The sequence below is a fragment of the Cervus elaphus genome, chromosome 16, assembly GCF_910594005.1.
Source record: "Cervus elaphus chromosome 16, mCerEla1.1, whole genome shotgun sequence".
Taxonomy (NCBI): Eukaryota; Metazoa; Chordata; class Mammalia; order Artiodactyla; family Cervidae; genus Cervus; species Cervus elaphus.
In genome coordinates, this window is record NC_057830.1 from 22,669,184 (window position 1) to 22,686,210 (window position 17,027).

General features: G+C 51.2%; 2 protein-coding genes across 10 annotated transcripts in view; one reads left to right on the forward strand and one right to left on the reverse strand.

Annotated features, from left to right (window-relative positions):
* Window positions 1-9,629, forward strand: part of SECISBP2 (SECIS binding protein 2) — a 37,403-nt gene extending 27,774 nt beyond the window's left edge. For 6 of the 9 annotated variants that reach the window (XM_043870502.1, XM_043870504.1, XM_043870505.1 and 3 more), the window contains 4 exons: window positions 443-663; window positions 7,403-7,560; window positions 7,881-8,073; window positions 8,742-9,629. In XM_043870502.1, coding sequence (XP_043726437.1) covers window positions 443-663; window positions 7,403-7,560; window positions 7,881-8,073; window positions 8,742-8,845 — 676 coding nt within the window. In that variant the 3' untranslated portion in view covers window positions 8,846-9,629. The remainder of the gene's footprint in view (window positions 1-442; window positions 664-7,402; window positions 7,561-7,880; window positions 8,074-8,741) is intronic. The other 3 variants (XM_043870503.1, XM_043870509.1, XM_043870510.1) reach the window with 1 other exon arrangement.
* Window positions 9,630-10,887: 1,258 nt separating this feature from the next.
* The window catches only part of SEMA4D (semaphorin 4D), a 132,553-nt gene continuing 126,413 nt past the window's right edge, over window positions 10,888-17,027 (reverse strand). The window contains exons 17-19 of the mRNA XM_043870500.1: window positions 16,634-16,843; window positions 12,628-12,725; window positions 10,888-12,256 (exon numbers count right to left, since the gene is read on the reverse strand). Coding sequence (XP_043726435.1) covers window positions 12,230-12,256; window positions 12,628-12,725; window positions 16,634-16,843 — 335 coding nt within the window. The 3' untranslated portion in view covers window positions 10,888-12,229. The remainder of the gene's footprint in view (window positions 12,257-12,627; window positions 12,726-16,633; window positions 16,844-17,027) is intronic.

Below are 17,027 nucleotides of genomic sequence, written 5' to 3' on the forward strand. Positions count from 1 at the left end.
GCCTGCTCGTGAGAGGTCTCTGTCCTTGTTCGTGATCCCAGAGGGGCCCTTGAATCCACGTTTGTGACTGGGAACGGGCAGTAAGGTGACAGCTCATGTGGTCTGAGGCCCCGTTCTGTGTGTAGTTTCCTAGGGCGCTCCGCCGCTTTCCCTCCCCCTTTTCTTCAGGGTAGACTGCAGATGTTTGTCTTCATGAGGAGAGGTGCCCAGGAGTGTCTGCCCTGGGGATGTGGGGCCCACAAGTCTTTGTCCCTTGTGGTTGGGGGTGGGGAGGATGCCTCCATCCATATCTTTTAAATTCTGTCAGTCAGGAATCCTACCTTCTGACTGGCATTACTCATCAAAGCATGATTTGCCCACACCTCATCTGAGGTGTGCCAGGAGCAGCATGCCAGAGTGTCGCAGCCAGAGGAAAGGTGACCGTGTCTAATGTTCCTTTCAGCTACTGCAGCCAAATGCTCAGTAAAGAAGTTGACGCCTGTGTTACGGACCTGCTGAAAGAGCTGGTTCGTTTCCAAGATCGTATGTACCAGAAAGATCCAGTCAAGGCTAAGGCCAAACGCCGACTTGTATTGGGGCTGAGGGAAGTCCTCAAACATCTGAAGCTCAGAAAGTTGAAATGCATCATCATCTCTCCAAACTGTGAGAAGATACAGTCGAAAGGTAAGGGCGCCGTGTGGTCCCTGCTGTGTGGCTCCTGCAGTGCACGCCCTCTGGCCACCACACACACGTCAGCCACTGGGGGTTGGGGGCCTTGGAAGTGCAGTTTGTTTCATTTTCTTTTAGTTGAGTTTTTTTTTTTTTTTAATTTATTTTTAATTGGAGGATAATTGCTTTACAGTTTTGTGTCACACATCAACATGAGTCAGCCATAGGTATACGTATGTCCCCTCCCTCCCACCCCCCACCCCACCCACCCCACCCCTCCCACCACTCTGGGCTGTCACAGAGCACCAGGTGGAGCTCCCTGCGTCACACAACAAATCCCCACTGGCTCTCTGTTCTACATATTTGTTTTCAAAGTTTGTTGGATCACCAGGTGATCACTCTGAGCAGCTGGGCCCCTGCGGTCCTCATGACATGATTCAGGCTGGTCCACGCGGACCAGAGTGGGTGTGTCACCCTCGTGTAGCAGGCGGGGTGCAGAGCCGCTTTCCTCTGGAGCTTTGGGGGGTGGTCCTTCATACCACAGATTTCATGACCGGCAGCTAGGCAGTCCCTGCATTGGGCTTTTCCTCAGTGTGTGACTGACTCGCCTGTCCACTTACGAAAGGTGTGCGTTTGTCCAAGCCCTTGGCCATCTTACTGATGCTGGAAGGTTGGTTCTCTCTTTCAGCATGTGATGTGCTGGGTAAGGTGACCAACAGACGGATGTCTGACGTCTCCCTGACCCTCAGCTGACCCACTCTGTGGGCCGCAGAGCCCAAGTCCTCCTTGGGCTGCACAGTAGGGGGCTGTTAGGAGCAGGATGTCGTCACTCAGACGGCAGTCCTCCGTCTCATCTTGACATTCAGACTCCTCCTCTGGTCCCGTTGTTCTCTCTCATGGTGTAGAGTTCCACTTGGCTGGAACAGTGCTTTCAGGGAACTGGTCCAGATCCCCGTGCTGAATCTTTCTGGTTGCTGTTTGCAGTCTGAACACTTGAGGTTTCCTGACTTGTCTGCAGCATCCAGGGGCCCTTGGGCAGCAGCTGGATCTGCTCATGGCCAGCCCCGTGGACTCATCCCTGTCCTAGCTGGAGGCAGATCCAGTCCCTGCCATCGGAAAGGGCTCTCAGGTTTGTCCCTTTGGTTGTGCGCTGCAGTGTCCCGACCACAATCCCATGGCAGATGCTGGGCTTTATACGAATCACCCCTCAGGCTCTCAGCCAGCTGCCTGAACCCCCCCTTAAAGTAGTGGTTGCTTCAGATGTTCTGCAGCTCCTCCTCTGGGGCCATTCTAGCCCTGTGCCTCCCATGCAGCTGTCATCCCGGGGATGTGTCTTCTGGTGGGCTGTGGTGGTCGTTGGCTCTCCCATACTCCTTTGTCTTGGGGCGTGTGCATCCCCCTGTCAGTGGCTTATGAGAAAAAACTGCGGGACATCTAGAAGATGGTGCTTGAGATCCAGTCTTTCCAATTTCTCACCTTTTTTTCTCTTCTCCCTTCTCTCTGGAAGCTTGTGGGAACTTCCCTGTGCCCAGGGTTCTGGGAGGTGGGATGGCTTACAGGCAGTGTGCTCAGTTCTGGGACATGCTGCTCAGTTTGTGCTCTGAATCTCTCTCCTGTTGGCCCTCTCTCGGCTCCCCCTAGAACCGTGTTGCTCGGATGCTGGGTCTCCTGCACCGTCATCCACCTGTTAGTTTTCTTCTTTTCAGCTCTTCAGTTCTGTTTTCTGTAAGGATTCTTCAGTTATGCTTCTTAATATTTCATTTCTGCTGTTATTTTTTATTTCTGGGAGCTATTTTTTTTTGTTCTCCAAAAGTTCCTGTGTTTGTAGCAGTTGCTTCGTGGATGTGTTTCCTCCCTGAGAACCATAGTGATGTGAGGGTCCTTTCTCCCTGCACAGCCTCCCTGCCCAGGTGGTTTGCTTTTTGGGCTCATGGTGGAGGTTTCTGCAGATGCCCAGGTCTGCTTGTCTGTCTGTCTTTAGCAGCCGCTAAAGCTGACTAGGGACTTCACTGGTGGCTGAGTGAATCTCCCTACCAGTGCCGAAGACTTGGGTTCGATTCCTGGGTCGGGAAGATCCCCTGGAGTAGGAAATGGCAACCCACTCTAGTATCTTGCCTGGGGAATCCCATGGACAGAGGAGCCCGGTGGGCTACAGTCCAGTGGGTCACAAAGAGTTGGACTCAACAAGTGACCAAGCAACAACAAAGCTGACTAGAATTCTGGGGGTGAGGCTAGCACTTAAAGGCTTTGAGCTGCATTTGAGAGCAGTGGTTCTTCAACTGCAGTGAGCATCAGAGTCACCTGAGAAGCTGATGAAAACATAGATTTCAGAGTTCCTCCCTGAGCAGGTCCAGCGGACCCCCAAATTTGTATTTCTCGTAAGTTCTTAGTTGCTGCTGCCACTTCAAGGACCCAAGGCTAGAACCTCTGCTGTGGGATGGCAGCTGGGCTGCTGCTCTGTTGGAAAGCACCGTACGGGGTGCATCTCTGATGCCACGTTTCCGGGGGAAGAACTCTTACTTTCTGCGGGGAGTCTGGGGTGAAGGGTGGAGGCCCTGACCTCTACCCTATGACCATGACCTTATCCTGACATTCACAGTTGGAAGTGTGGGCCCAGTGTCCTGCAGACCCACTGCCCTGCTGCACCACAGGCCCAGCACCGGGTGTTGGTTGAGTGAAGCAGTTCCGGACACCAGCTTGCTATCGCCTCGTCTGATCTCCACACTGCCTCTCAAATGCCCGGCACTGCCTGTTAGCTGCCAAGCTCTGGGGGAAGAATTCTAGGGTATAGATGTGTTCCCACTGTTGCTTCTGGGCATTTCCCGCTGGTGGCTTAGGGCAGCTGACTCACCTGTTTGTGTTTCAGCTTCCAAAATCTTTTACTTGTCTAAGAGTGTCCTGTGGATTTTCGTCTTTAAAAGGCAAACCGGGAATATGTATATTCAGTTGGTGGTCCGCCTTGCTCTTTCTCTAAGCCCCCACTCCTCTGATCATGCCAGAGAATGGAGCTGAGAGGGCATCTTAAGGATTTGTTAATGCATTTAAAATCCGTTGTTTACTTATTTGTTCCTGCCTTTTTTGTTTGTTTTTTGCCTTGAGGCAGAAGGAACTTGATTACATGTTCTAGGAATGTTTCTTCCTTGGTAAAGACAGCCAATAGATTGTGGTCATTTTAAAGGTAAAATTGAGTATTATGGCCTGGGATTATGTTGAAATACTATTATTTGCTCAGAGTGGCATTTTGCCTAATAATTCTGAACTTAAACTTTAAATGGGAATTGTTGATCGGATATAGCATTTACTTGTTTGGTCTCGCTGTGAAACTTTGAGAAGCTGGCACTTGGAGATATTTTTCAGCTCTCACAAGTGACGTTGGCTGGGAACAGGGCTGAGCAAAATCATTGAGACTTGGCTGCTGCGTCAGGGAAAGCGGTGCACACCTGCAACATCCTCTCTGGGGGGAGTCAGATAGGACAGGCTGAATTCACCAAAACGAGATGCAGTGACACGTGTAAAGTGTCATGTCATCTACCAGGGAAGCTCAATTGAGATGAGCACTCAGGATTTTTATTGGGGCTGATCACAAGGACACCCTCTGCCAGGCAGGTCCCCACATTCCAGACTTATAGAAGGAAAGCCAGTGTTGAGTGTAATCTGCATATGCATTTTGGGAACAGGAGTCACTCTTACCAGATGGGGTCACAGGGGCACCCCCAAAGCCCAAGTTCAGGCACCAGCCAAAGGTCAGCCAAGTAAGTAAGCTGGCCTTTTTTAGGAGAGCAGCCATCTGGCCAGTCTTATAACTCTTTTCTGCACACTGCTCAAATACCCTCTGTGATCAGTTCCTGAGCTGGGGTGGACACAAAGCCGAGTCACCCTTGAGTGAGAGACCACGGAGCTGACGTTTAGGAGAGTCGTCAGTCTCCCGTTGGAAACATCTTGCTGTAAGTAACGCAGATATCACCTGTCCTGCCTCCCCCTTTCCCCCACCTGCCTAGGAGTGAATTTTCTTTAAAGTTCATATCCCCAGAAGTTGCTTCCTCATCACCTTTGATCTCTGCGGGTAGATCGGGGGAGGGGATGGACAGATTAAAATGATGTGGGGCTTAACCATTAATTCCCTGTTAAATCAGCTGTGGAATGAATTCCCAGTTCCCTCAAAAGCAGTTGTTGTTCAGTCATTAAATCATGTCCAGCTCTTTGTGACCCCATGGACTGCAGCACGCCAGGCTTCCCGGTCCTTCACTATCTCCCAGAGTTTGCTCAAACTCGTGTCCATTGAGTCAGTGATGCCATCCAACTGTTTCATCCTCTGTTGCCCTCTTCCCCTCCTGCCCTCAATCTTTCCCAGCATCAGGGTCTTTTCCAATGAGTCAGCTTGTCATAATCAGGTGGCCAGAGGATTGGAGCTTTAGCATCAGTCCTTTCAATGAATATTCAGGGTTGATTTCCTTTAGAGTTGACTGGTTTGACCTCCTTGTTCTCAAGGGACTCTAAAGAATCTTCTCCAGCACCATAGTTCGAAAGCATCGCTTCTTCAGTACTCAGCCTTCTTTATGGTCCAACTTTCTGGATAGTTAAACTCTCACATCCATACATGACTACTGGAAAAGCCATGGCATAGCTTTGACTCTATGGACCTTTGTAGGCAGAGTGATGTCTCTGCGATTCTTAGTACACTGTTTAGGTTTGTCATAGCTTTTCTTCCAAGGAGTAAGTGTTTTTTAATTTCTTGGCTGCAGTCACCATCCACAGTGATTTTGGAGCCCAAGAAAGTAAAAATCTGCCACCTTTTCCACTTTTTCCCCCTATCTATTTGCCATGAAGTGATGGGACCGGATGCCATGATCTTAGTTTTCTGAATGTTGAATTTTAAGCCAGCTGTTCTACTCTCCTCTTTTCACCCTCATCAAGAGGCTCTTTAGTTCCTGTTCGCTTCTGCCATTAGAGTTGATACCATCTGCATATCCAAGGTTGGGTGTGCATTTGAGAAGTTGTTCTTTTGAAAGAAAATTAGGTAATCATATGTAATTAGGTACCAGGTGATAAGAGATCTTAGGAGATTTTTTCTTTCTCCTGTAGATGTTGTGTGTTCCCTCAGGAATGGTCAGTTTGCAGAGGAACTGGGGTGGGCCACCCTGCCTCTAGGGGACACCGCAGCCCCCACAGACGGGCATGCTGCCTCCTCCCGGCCTCCCCCGGTCTTCAGGTGATTCTGTTAGCATTCTCTGTGAGGCGAGGCTGAGCATCTTTCCACTTGTTTAAGGGCTTGGTATTTTCTGCGAATTGTTGATTATTTGCCCATTTGTCTTTCAGGATGTCAGTCTTCTATATTCACATATACTTTTTTTTTTTTTTTAATAATAGCCACTTTGGTTAAGAATTGTGAATGTTTTTCCAGTTTGTCATGTGCCTGTTTTTCTTTAAGTCTCAGAGATTGGGTGTGTATGTGGATATTTTTTATTCGTGTTTTTATTACATCTAGGTTTTATGTTATTCTTCAACCTTCTTACTCCAGGGTTATTAATTTTTTTTTTAATTCAGTTTTTTTCCTTGTTCTTCTATGGTTTCATTTTTATTTAGGTAGAATGCATTTCAGTCTGAAATGGATTTTTGCAGAGGCTGACCCCGCTGTCTCTTTGCACCTTCTGTGCTTCAGGGGACTCTTGCCAACCTGCTTAAGTGCCACACATTCGGGTGATTTCTGGGCTTTCATTCTGTCACCCTGTATCCCATAATTTACGTTCTTACAGTTCTATAACAAGCTTTAATATCTGCAAATGCTAACCTGACATTAATTTCCTTTTTCAAAAGACCATTCTCATTTTGTGTATTTTGTATTTCTCAAAAAATGTCCCACTTAGAGTAAGTTACAGTATAAAAAGTTTTAGGTTAACATAGCATTGACATATGATCATATTGGCTCGTTCCATCCAAGAGCATAGATGCCTTTGGCTTAGATTTTGTGTTTCACTAGCATGTTGAGGCTGCTTTGTAAATTGCTCATGTTTCTTGCTACATTTATCCTCACCTGTTGTAGCCTTCGGTTGCACTTGCACGTGGAATCACCTCTCCCGTTCTGCGTTCTAGCTGGCTGATGTTTGCACGTGTATGGGTGGTTTCTATGTTACTCACGCACAGATGCCCGGATGTGATTCTCTTGTCGGTAGCAGCTTGTCAGTGTTGCTGGGTTTCCGACTGCGTGAGCATCACTCACACACACAGCTTCTTCACCCTCTCTGCTTGTGGTGCCACCCCTACCCTTCCACCCTCCTCCTACCAGGCTGGTGTCTCACTGGGAGGCAGGGTAGGATCACTCCGTGACCTCCCTGGACTCCGGGTTTCCATCTTTTTGAGTGGGTACCACCTCCCTTCTCAGGGTTTTGTGAGGATATAGGAGCCAATCCACCCGAAGCCATTAGACCCAGACTGGCACACAGTATTCAGTGAACATGGCTAAGGCTACCTTGTCCTGTTTCACACGGCTCCAGCTGCTGACTTGATGTGGACGTATTTTATAGTGATTTATTGCTTTAGACGTGTCTCTTGAACAGTTGATTTCTTCCGTTGGCCGAGGGTAACAGTGTACTTGCACTGCAGTGACTGGCTTTCCCATTGAAACCCAGCCTGGGACGCTGGCTCGAGTGAGGAAGTAGCCAGGAGTGTCACCATCCATCGGGAAAAGCTCTTGGCAGCCAGTGTCGCCAGCGCGCTCCTGGGATGCCCTCCCCTGTCATTTTCCTTGTCCTCCAAGCAGGTGGGCTAGACGACACCCTGCGCACCATCATTGACTACGCCTGTGACCAGAACATCCCCTTCGTGTTTGCTCTCAACCGCAAAGCTCTGGGGCGCAGCCTGAACAAGGCTGTTCCCGTCAGCGTGGTGGGCATCTTCAGCTACGACGGGGCCCAGGTGAGGCGGGAGTAGGGTGCTGGCCTGTCTGCTCTGGGAGTGAGTCACGGGGGACGGTGGTTGTCTGCGCTTCACTGGCAGAGTAGCCCTGAGCCCCAGGGGCCCCAGTCTTGAAAGCAGTAGCCTCGGGGGCCTGGTTTCCTTAAAAACCCAGAAGTGTGATTCCAATTTAGCTCTGGGCTCACTGGTGCCACAGAGGAGCCTCAGGAAGGCCTGAGGGCAACACCCCTGGTACACAGGCGGGCATCCCCCATTTCCCGGTAGTGGGTGTCTTCACCAGCTTGCAGGGGACCTCATTTGTACTATGGTTTCTGCTCAAGGACCAGTTCCACAGGATGGTGGAGCTGACGATGGCGGCCCGGCAGGCCTATAGGACTATGCTGGAGAGTGCACGCCAGGAGCCGCTGGGCGAGCTCGGCCCCTGCACCCCCGCCAGCCCACCCAGTCAGGGCCCCAGCTGCCCTGCGGAGGACAGCCCCCTGGCCCCCACTGCAAAAGAGGAGCCACACTACAGTGAGTGCTGGGGGCAGTGGGGTTGGGGCCCATCGTCCTCTAGGTCTTCATCGATGCTGATTGAACAGGGCGCACAGGAGAGCGGCATGGCCACTGTGGCCAAACGAGCTGCAGAAGGCCCTGTTAAGCCCTGGCCCTTGTTTAAGAGGTGGTCTCAGATGCGGGAGGGGAGGGCTGGTCAGTGGGTGTCTCAGACAGACCTTCCTTGGGTCACATGGCACCCAGAGGGCAGCCGTGAGGACAACTGTATCCCTGGCGGGTGGTTGTCAAGGCTGGCATGCACCGACCTGTTTGATCCTGTTCACGAGGGGAGGTTGCATTTGGGGGTTTTTGCTTGAGTCCTTTCCAGGCCCCACTCAGGGAGCCAGGTTGCTGGGCAGGCTGTGTGCTGCTTGTTTTCCAAGAGACTTCCCTGACTGTGGTGGCTCAGATGCTAAACAATCCGCCTGCAATTCAGGAGACCTGGGTTTGATCCTGGGTTGGGAATCTTCCCAACCCAGAAGGAGATGGCAACACACTCCAGTATTCTTGCCTGGAGAATCCCATGGGCAGAGGAGCCTGGTGGGCTACAGTCCATGGGATCGAAAAGAGTCAGACACAACTGAGCGACTGACACTTTGCCTGGCTGACACTGCCTGTCTGTTAGTGGTGTGCTTTCTTGTTTCCAGTTGAAGTCTGGAGAAACCATCTGGAAGTGTACAGCCAGTGTGCCCTGGAGCTGGAGGAATCGCTGGAGGCTTCAACCTCTCAGATGATGAACTTGAATTTATAAGAAGAGTTTGTTCCTGTGTGTTTGTGTATTTGAGGTGGGGGTGGGGGGGTTGAAAGACTTTGGGGCCTTTTTCTTCTCATTTTTTTGTTGACCTACTTGTGTTGTGTATGGCTGTTCAACTGGGGAAGTAACCAGCAGTGTTTGTAGCTGTCCAAGAGCTGCGAGTCCTGCAGAGGGGCACTCGGTAAGCTGGCGGAGACCCTCTCACAAAGCCTTGGGATGCAGCCTTGGCTCTCTGAGTACTGTGTGAGTCTGGAAGATGCTGGACAAGGTGGTACTCGGAGTACTCTGCTGCTGAGGAACATCTCTCCACTGCAGGACAGCTGAGCCAAGTTAGTTTGTGGAAAGCAGCTGCGGGCTGAGGCGATGTGGCTCGGAAGGCGGGGTAGTTCACCGCGTGTTCCCAGCCCCGGTGACCCGCACAGCCCTGCAGAAGCCGTGGGGGTGGGGGTATGGGGAATACCTTTCTCAGGATATGGCTTTCTAGCCAGAAGATTTGGGGATACTTGGAGGGTCTGCTAAAATGAGCCTCAGAAGGAAAATCAGTTCTCTAACCTGTGACCTTTTGACATGAATATTCCTTTTATTGTTTATTTTTCAAAGAAACGATTTTGAAGTTCCTAAATCTCAGTTTTGATAATTTAAGAATATTTTCTTTCTTTTGTAAATGAACATATTGCGAATGTGGTTTCTTAGAGGCCAGAAGGATAGAAGTTTACTTTCGTATTTTCCTGTAAGTAAGAGGGCTTATTTATTTTGAATAAAGAGTGATTATTTAATTTCACTGGAGACTGTGGTCACCTTCCTACATCCTGATCTGTATTTTGGGGGCACTCTTCTTTGAGCTGAAGGGGACCGAGCAGGAAGAGGTTTGCTGCGCTCATATCTCTTGGATCTCGAAGGTAGTGACTGTGAAATCCCCAGCCCTTAGAGATCCTGTTGCTGGACCTACCTTGGTCCAGCCTGCTGGTGAGCTGGTCACATGAGAAATGGCAGGATCAGACTTGCACTGCTTTGCGTTTGTCAAGCAAGCAAGGTATCTTGTGGGCTTTGCAAGTGCTGTTAGTTGAATTCAGTCATGGTAGATGTACTTTGGTGAGTGAGTGGCCTGTGGGAAGCAAAATAACGTGAAGTAATGAGTTGGAAGGGCTTCCTGCATGGCTCAGTGGTAGAGAATCCACTTGTGATGCAAGAGACGCAGGAGATACGGACTCAGTCCCTGGGCTGGGAAGTTCCCCAGGAGGAGGAAATGGCACCCTACTCTAGTATTCTTGTGTGAAAAATCCCATGGACAGAGGAGCCTGGTGGGCTACAGGCTGTGGGGTCAAAAAGAGTCAGACATGACCGGGGTTTGAGCACAGCACGGTGAGTTGGAAAGAGCCTGCTGTGGCCAGGGCTGGCGGCGAGGTGGAGGCTGTCTGTGTAAAGTACTAGTCTGTCTTTTTATCTGTTGTTCCCAGTGAGTGCCCTGCTTTCCCTTTAAACTTTCTGAGCTGTTTCAGTGAGGAACATGCGATTTGGTCCAGCAAGCCCTCCATCCTGTCACAGGTTTCTCCCTCAGGGCCACCAGAAGGAACAGCAGCAGGGAGGGTCCTCGCCCCACCGTCCCCATCAACTGTGGTAGGTTTGAAAATAGATTATTTGAGAGTAAAGTTTCCATAATGAACTTACAGGCAAAGTTAACTTGTCAGCTGTATTTAGCAGTCTAGAACTATAAAACTGATACATAAAAAAAAACAAAAACCCACATTAAAAAGTCTCTGCTAGAGATGCAGGTTGTCTGTCTAGAGCCCCCGAGGCCCCTGGGTCTGTGGTGGTCAGATTAGCTGAACAAAGTAGGTGGGTTTTAACATCACATTCAGCTGCTGAGAGGGTTCGCTTCTCGTGTGACTTAACGCTGGGTTGCCCTGGCAGCCAGGGCATGGTGTCACTTTCCTGGCAGAGGCCACTGCCGCAGGTGACACAGTGACCTACTCTATGCTGATGGCACCGCGGGAAGCAGGCAGGTGTCCCGAGTACAGACACTCTTCATGGAGCAAACGTTTCAATGGAACTCTTTTATTTTTTTCCCCACAGTTCAGAGAATCAGATCTCATCCTCATAACTACCTTTCCCACCAGAACCCTGCATGCTGATGTTACAGTAACTGCAAGTGTCTGTTCTGATCCTAGCACCAAGGAGAAGGCCCTGCCCATAGAGCAGAGCAGCCACCCCACAAGAGAGCCACAGTGAGAGTGGATGGATGTTGTACCAAAGGTCTTGTCACAGTGCATCGTGGGTGACCTGTGAGCCAGCTCGGCCTCTGTTGACAAGGTGGATTGGCAGCTCGGGGGCAACCAGGATGACTTTGACCCCGAAACCAGCCATCCTCGGAAGCCTTGTTCACAGTGGATCCTGGAGGTGACTGGCTGGAAACGTGTGCTGCTCTTGAACAAAGGCAATCAGCTTCAGAACAAGGAGTCTGGAAACAGGCTGTGGTCATTAGGCTGAGGAGACGTCCATTTGCTAGGGTCATGGGAAGTACCACTTAATTTAACAGAGATTTTGGTTTTATGATAGATGAGCATTCCACTAAAAGCAGTCATTCTGCAAACAGTGCCTATAAGGTTCCAAGCTGAAGAGCCTCGGCCGCCACATTACACACACGGCAGTCTGCAGGTGCAGCGTGAGTAACTTGGACAAATGGACAGAGTAGCCTCATTAGACCCGTACCGCCGTGAGCAGAGTGACCGGGACCCGGGAGATGCTGATCTGCTGGCTTTTCCATCAGACAGGCTCGACACCTGGGCCATGGCTGCGAGTGGACAGGTGCGCACTTGGAGCTTTAGGAAACAGGCTCTGACATTAGTGAGGAATAACACAAAGTCTCCCATCCGAGTCAGCGCCTGAGTTTGGACCTCAGCACTGAAGGTTAAAGGCAAATTCTGGTCACCTGGAGCCTTGTCCTTCCTGCCTTGTCTCTTAGAGTTGAGCAGCTGAGTGTGAAGGGGGCTCCAGAGCAGTAAAACCAGCAGTCACAAGAGCTAACACGGCTGTGTGAAGGACGACCCGTTGCATGACATGAAATTAACTCAGACCTGTGGAGTGTAACAGCAGTGCTTGTGGAAGAGGACCCGGCACGCACACTACTGTCTTAACCAGAGTTGTGTCTAGCCTGTTAACCTCCGTTTCCTGCTTCTGCCAGACAGGCCGTTCTGTCCCATCTAAGTTCCTGAGTAAAACAAGTTCTGGCTACTGTCGCAGGCCCTTCAGGGCTCCGTGTTCTCCGCTAAGCAACCCAAAGAGCTGTGTCCAGCGAACAGGGAGACAGCCCACTGCTCTGAGGCCTCTGGGGCTGCGTGGCGGTGGCAGCACGGTCAGCCTGGTCAGCACGGCTTCCTGTGGCTAGAACACGTCCTGGTTACAGCTTTCCTGAAAGAACACCGTGGACTTCAGTTCTTAGCAGAACAGAAAAGCCTGGAACCTGCTTCCCATGTGCTCCCCGGGGGGTCCAGGGTCCTGAAGGAGGGAAGCCTGGGCCTACTAAGCTCTGGGCTAAGGGTCAGAGTAACTGGGGGGGGCTTGTTGGAAGCAGCTGGCCCCACCTAACTTTGGGTTCCTGTAAGAGCCCCTTTTCCCTCCCCGCAGGCTGGAGGGCAACAGGTAGAAGGGGTGTGAGTTTCAGAAAGCACAACTGATGGGTGGGCCAGGAGAAAGCACATGGGGCCCCCTGGCAGGATGGGCCCCCAAGAGGGACAGCTGTCATCCCAGACCCCTGCCCTCTTTCGGGCCCGGCCACGTACCCACGCCTTCTTCCAGTTCTGCATCATGCGGTCGTGCTCCCCAACCACGGCCCTCCAGCTGGCGAGCTCTCTGGTCCACCTCTCCTGCTGGGTCGCCTCTGCAAGGTAGAGGGGGCGCTCCAGATCTCAGTTTCCAGGCCTTCATGGCCCCCGGAGTGGGGGGCCCCCTCCATCCACAGAGGCTGTGCTGTGAGCCGAGTGAAACCTCTCTGCTGGGCTGAGCCGAGTGGGCTGGGGTGAGGTGTTTACTCCTCAGGCCTTCACTTCCTGGCTGGGGGGGGGGCCTCCCCAGTCATGTCCCCTGTCTGCCATCCCCAGGCCCACCAGCTCCTATGGCAGCTGCTCCCCAAGGCCACACTGGCCCTGTCCCCCACATCTCACTGGCACCTTCGGTGCAGCCAGGAGAGGGGCTAATTCCCCACACCTCACGGGGCACTGCACTCATAGTGGTGGGCAGGGGCCGTTGCCACCTCCCTCAAGGGAGACTGGTCACCAAGGCTCCGAGACCATTCGGTCCCGTTACATCACCTGCCACTCGCGCTGCACCTCCTTGCGTGTGTTTGATCATTTGACTTACAGATACAAGGTCACAATTTGTAAGGCACTTACTTTCAGTTGCAAAGTCTGACTCTTCGCAACCCCATGGACTTTCATGCCAGGCTGCTCGTCCTCCACTATCTCCCAGAGTTTTCTCAAATTCATGTCCATTGAGCCAGTGATGCTATCTAACCATCTCAGCCTCTCACAAGATAATTCATCTTATCTTGACCAAGGGCATTTTACAGAAATGAATGGAAGTTATAGGTGGGAGAGAGTATCTGTAATTTCCTTTTCTCTGGTAATTCCCACTCAAAAGGACAAAGGACCTTTTAAAATATGCACATTTACATATAAACTCCATCTTGAAAATGGATGGAGAACAGGAGAGAAAACTGAAAACCTGGGAGTTGAGAAGCAGAGGGGCCAGTGGAAACAGCCTCGGTAGAACCAGCAGACCCAAGCAAGCATGCAGGGTCCCAGGCCGGCAGTGGGGAGGCGGTTGGGACCTTGGGGGCTGAGACGGTAGGCTCGCAGGCCGCTTACAGGCTGTGCAGAAGGAGTGCACAGCCCCCAGGCCCTAACTGCTCTGCACAGCCAAGATGCTGCCCTGTGTCTGCCCCTGAAGACTGGTGGTCTTGGAGAGCCCAGGACCAGGGGCCTGGGAAGTACCTGCACTGAAGGCAGACCAAATGCTGGGCTATGGACTAAATGATGAGGCCCCAGCCTCTTGCCACCTGGTGTTCTCACTGATAACCCAACCTGAGCCATGTGGGCTTAGCTAGGGCCCCTCCATGCAGCAGTGGAGGGGTGCAGGGCAGACCAACTCCCTAGTGCACGTAGGAACTGCCTGGAGAACTTGAGATGCCCCCAGGACTTGGGAGCGGCTCTGCATTTCTAAGGAGCTCCCAGGTAGATGCTGCCCATCCAAAGGCCACACCTTGGGTAAATAACTGACCATCAAGGGTCCCAAGACTTGGGAGAGAAACAGAACGATCAAAAAAGGGGCAGCTGAGAGGGAAAAGAACTGGAAAATCCTCTCAATAACCTTAGAAAGGGGAGAAGATACTACATCCATGAGACGAGAAGAGAATGCAGTCATGACAACAGAATGAAAACCTCTGAGTAGTGATGGTGTGATAGTGGGACAAAAATTCACCAACAGGTGAGAAAGTTGAGAAAAGCTAACAAGTAGAGGTGACAGGATAGAGAAGATGGACAGAGGGCCAGGCCAAGTAGCCCAGGATCTAGGAGAACAGTTTCATGGAGACAGGAAATGAGAAAAGTGCTGAATACTTCTGATAGTTGAAGGGCAGAGGCTACCATGTGTAAGGGGTCTGGCCAGGCACTGATTGACACAGTGCTCAGAAAGACGGTGGTCACATGGGGTCACAGGGAGACCCTCAGGAGCAGAAGACAGAGCCAGCATCACACACTAGGGAATCGTTTTCACATCAGAATTGTCCACCCAGCTGGATTCAAGTGTTAAGATGGAGAAAAGACATAGGCTCTCAAAATGCTCTCCCCCTGCCCCCTACCAGACACCCTGAGTGTGCCAGAAGAGACACTTAAGAGAAAAACGGAGAAAGTCAAAGGAACACCAGAAACAGGTCATGAGACCCAATACCAGGGGAACGGAATCGCCAGCCTCAGCAGGAAGGGCTGGTCCCCAGGAGGCACATGGCTCCTGGTGCAGCGGGTCTGGGGAGCTGACAATAGGATCCAGTATGTCTGTGCTGATCAGGGATTTCACTGCAGAGTCTGGGTGGCAGTAATGACAAGTATGAACCAAGCAAAACAACAACCAGGAACAACGGACTGATTCAAAACCAGGAAAGGAGTACGTCAAGGCTGTATTGTCAGCTTGCTTATTTAACAACTTTGCAGAATACCCTGATAGCTCAGTTGGTAAAGAATCTGCCTGCAATGCAGGAGACCCCGGGTTGATCCTAGGTTGGGAAGATCTGCTGGAGAAGGGGAAGAGCTACCCACTCCCCTATTCTGGCCTGAAGGTCCATGGGGTCCCAAAGAGTTGGACAGGACTGAGCGACTTTCACTTTCATTTGGGATTCCCTGGTGGCTCAGACAGTAAAAGAGTCTGCCTGCAATGGAGGAGACTCGTTTGATCCCTGGGTTGGGAAGATCCCCTGAAGAAGGAAGTGGCATCCCATTCCAGTATTCTTGCCTGGAAAATCCCATGAAGGAGGAGCCTGGGGGGCTACAGTCCGTGGGGTCACAAAGAGTCGGGCAACAACTGAGCAACTTCACTTTGCAGAGTACATCACATGAAATGCTGGGCTGCATGACTCACAAGCCGGAATCAAGACTGCCTGGAGAAATTTCAGTTACCTCAGATATGCAGATGATACCACCCTAAGGGCAGAAAGGAAAGAGGAACTAAAGAGCCTCTTGAAGGTGAGAGGAGAGTTAAAAAGCTGGCTTAAAACTCAGTATTTAAAAAACTTAAGATCATGGCATCTGGGCCCATCATTTCTGACAAATAGGTGCGAAAAAAGCAGAAGCAGTGACAGGTTTTATTTTCTTGGGCTCCAAAACCAATGGATGATGACCACAGCCATGAAATTAAAAGACACTTGCCCCTTGGAAGAAAAGCTATGACAAATCTAGATACCGTATTATAAAGCAGAACCACCCCTTGCTGACAAAGGTCTGTATATTTAAAGCTATGGTTTTTCCAGTAGTCATATATGGATGTGAGAGTTGCTCCATAAAGCTGAGCAAAGAATTGATGCTTTTGAACTGCGGTGCTGTAGAAGACTTGTGAGAGTCTTTGGACAGCAAGGAGATCAAACCAGTCAATCCTAAAGGAAATCAGTCCTGAATATTCATTGGAAGGACGGATGCCGAGGTTGAAGCTCCAGTACTTTGGCCACCTGATGAGAGTGGGACTGAGTCATTGGAAAAGACCCTGATGCTGGAAAAGACTGAAGGCAAAAGGAGAAAGGGGCAGCAGAGGGTGAGATGTTTAAATCACTGACTCACTGGACGTGAATCTGAGCAAACTTCAGGAAATACTGAAGGAGCAGGGAGCCTAGCCTGCTGCAGTCCATGGGGTCATAAAGAGCCAGATACGACTTAGCGAGTGAACAAGAAAAACAACAATGAACCAAGCAAACGGGTGGGCACAGTGGTCGGTTATGTGGGAAACAGAAGTACAGAAGGGGAAATCACAACAGCGTTGTTATCTGGCCCTACAGAGTTGGCCATCCGAATAACGTAACAGAGTCTAATGTTGGGAGGACGGGATGGGCAGCCACCATGTGTGCTCATGGGCAAAGGTGTGTTTGTGTGCAGGTAGGCACACACAGGCATGCAGCTGGGCGATAAGACGGTGAAAAAGTAACTTTCTGTCTTCGTGAAAGCCGATAGGTAATCCCCAGACTGAAGCGTCCCCATACAAGCCTGCTTGCTGCTCAAGGGACAAGGGTAAACAGTGAAGCTCACTTACCGAGCCTGGTCACGGTGACCCGCGCCCTGGAGGTCTTGTTCCCGGCCCAGGAGAGCGCAGAGCAGCGGTACTCGGCGCTCTCCCGGAGGGCGTCTCGCAGCCAGCTGAGCACGAGGGCCCTGCCGTCGGGCAGTGCGTGGGTCTGCGTGGGCACACACACCTCCAGCTCGCGCCCGTTCTTCTCCCAGAGGAAGTGAACGTCTGCAGGACCTGGGGATACACAGACCATCTTCACCCCTGGGTGAAGGTCATGAGAACTAGGGGTCATGAGAACTACTCTGGTATGGGAGGCAGGGTGTGGGGGCTTCCCAGATTAGGGGCCTCGTCCCAGCTGGTCCCAAAGTGACAGGACAGCTTCCTCCTAAGTCTCTGTCCTTTCCCTGGAGGTGGTTCC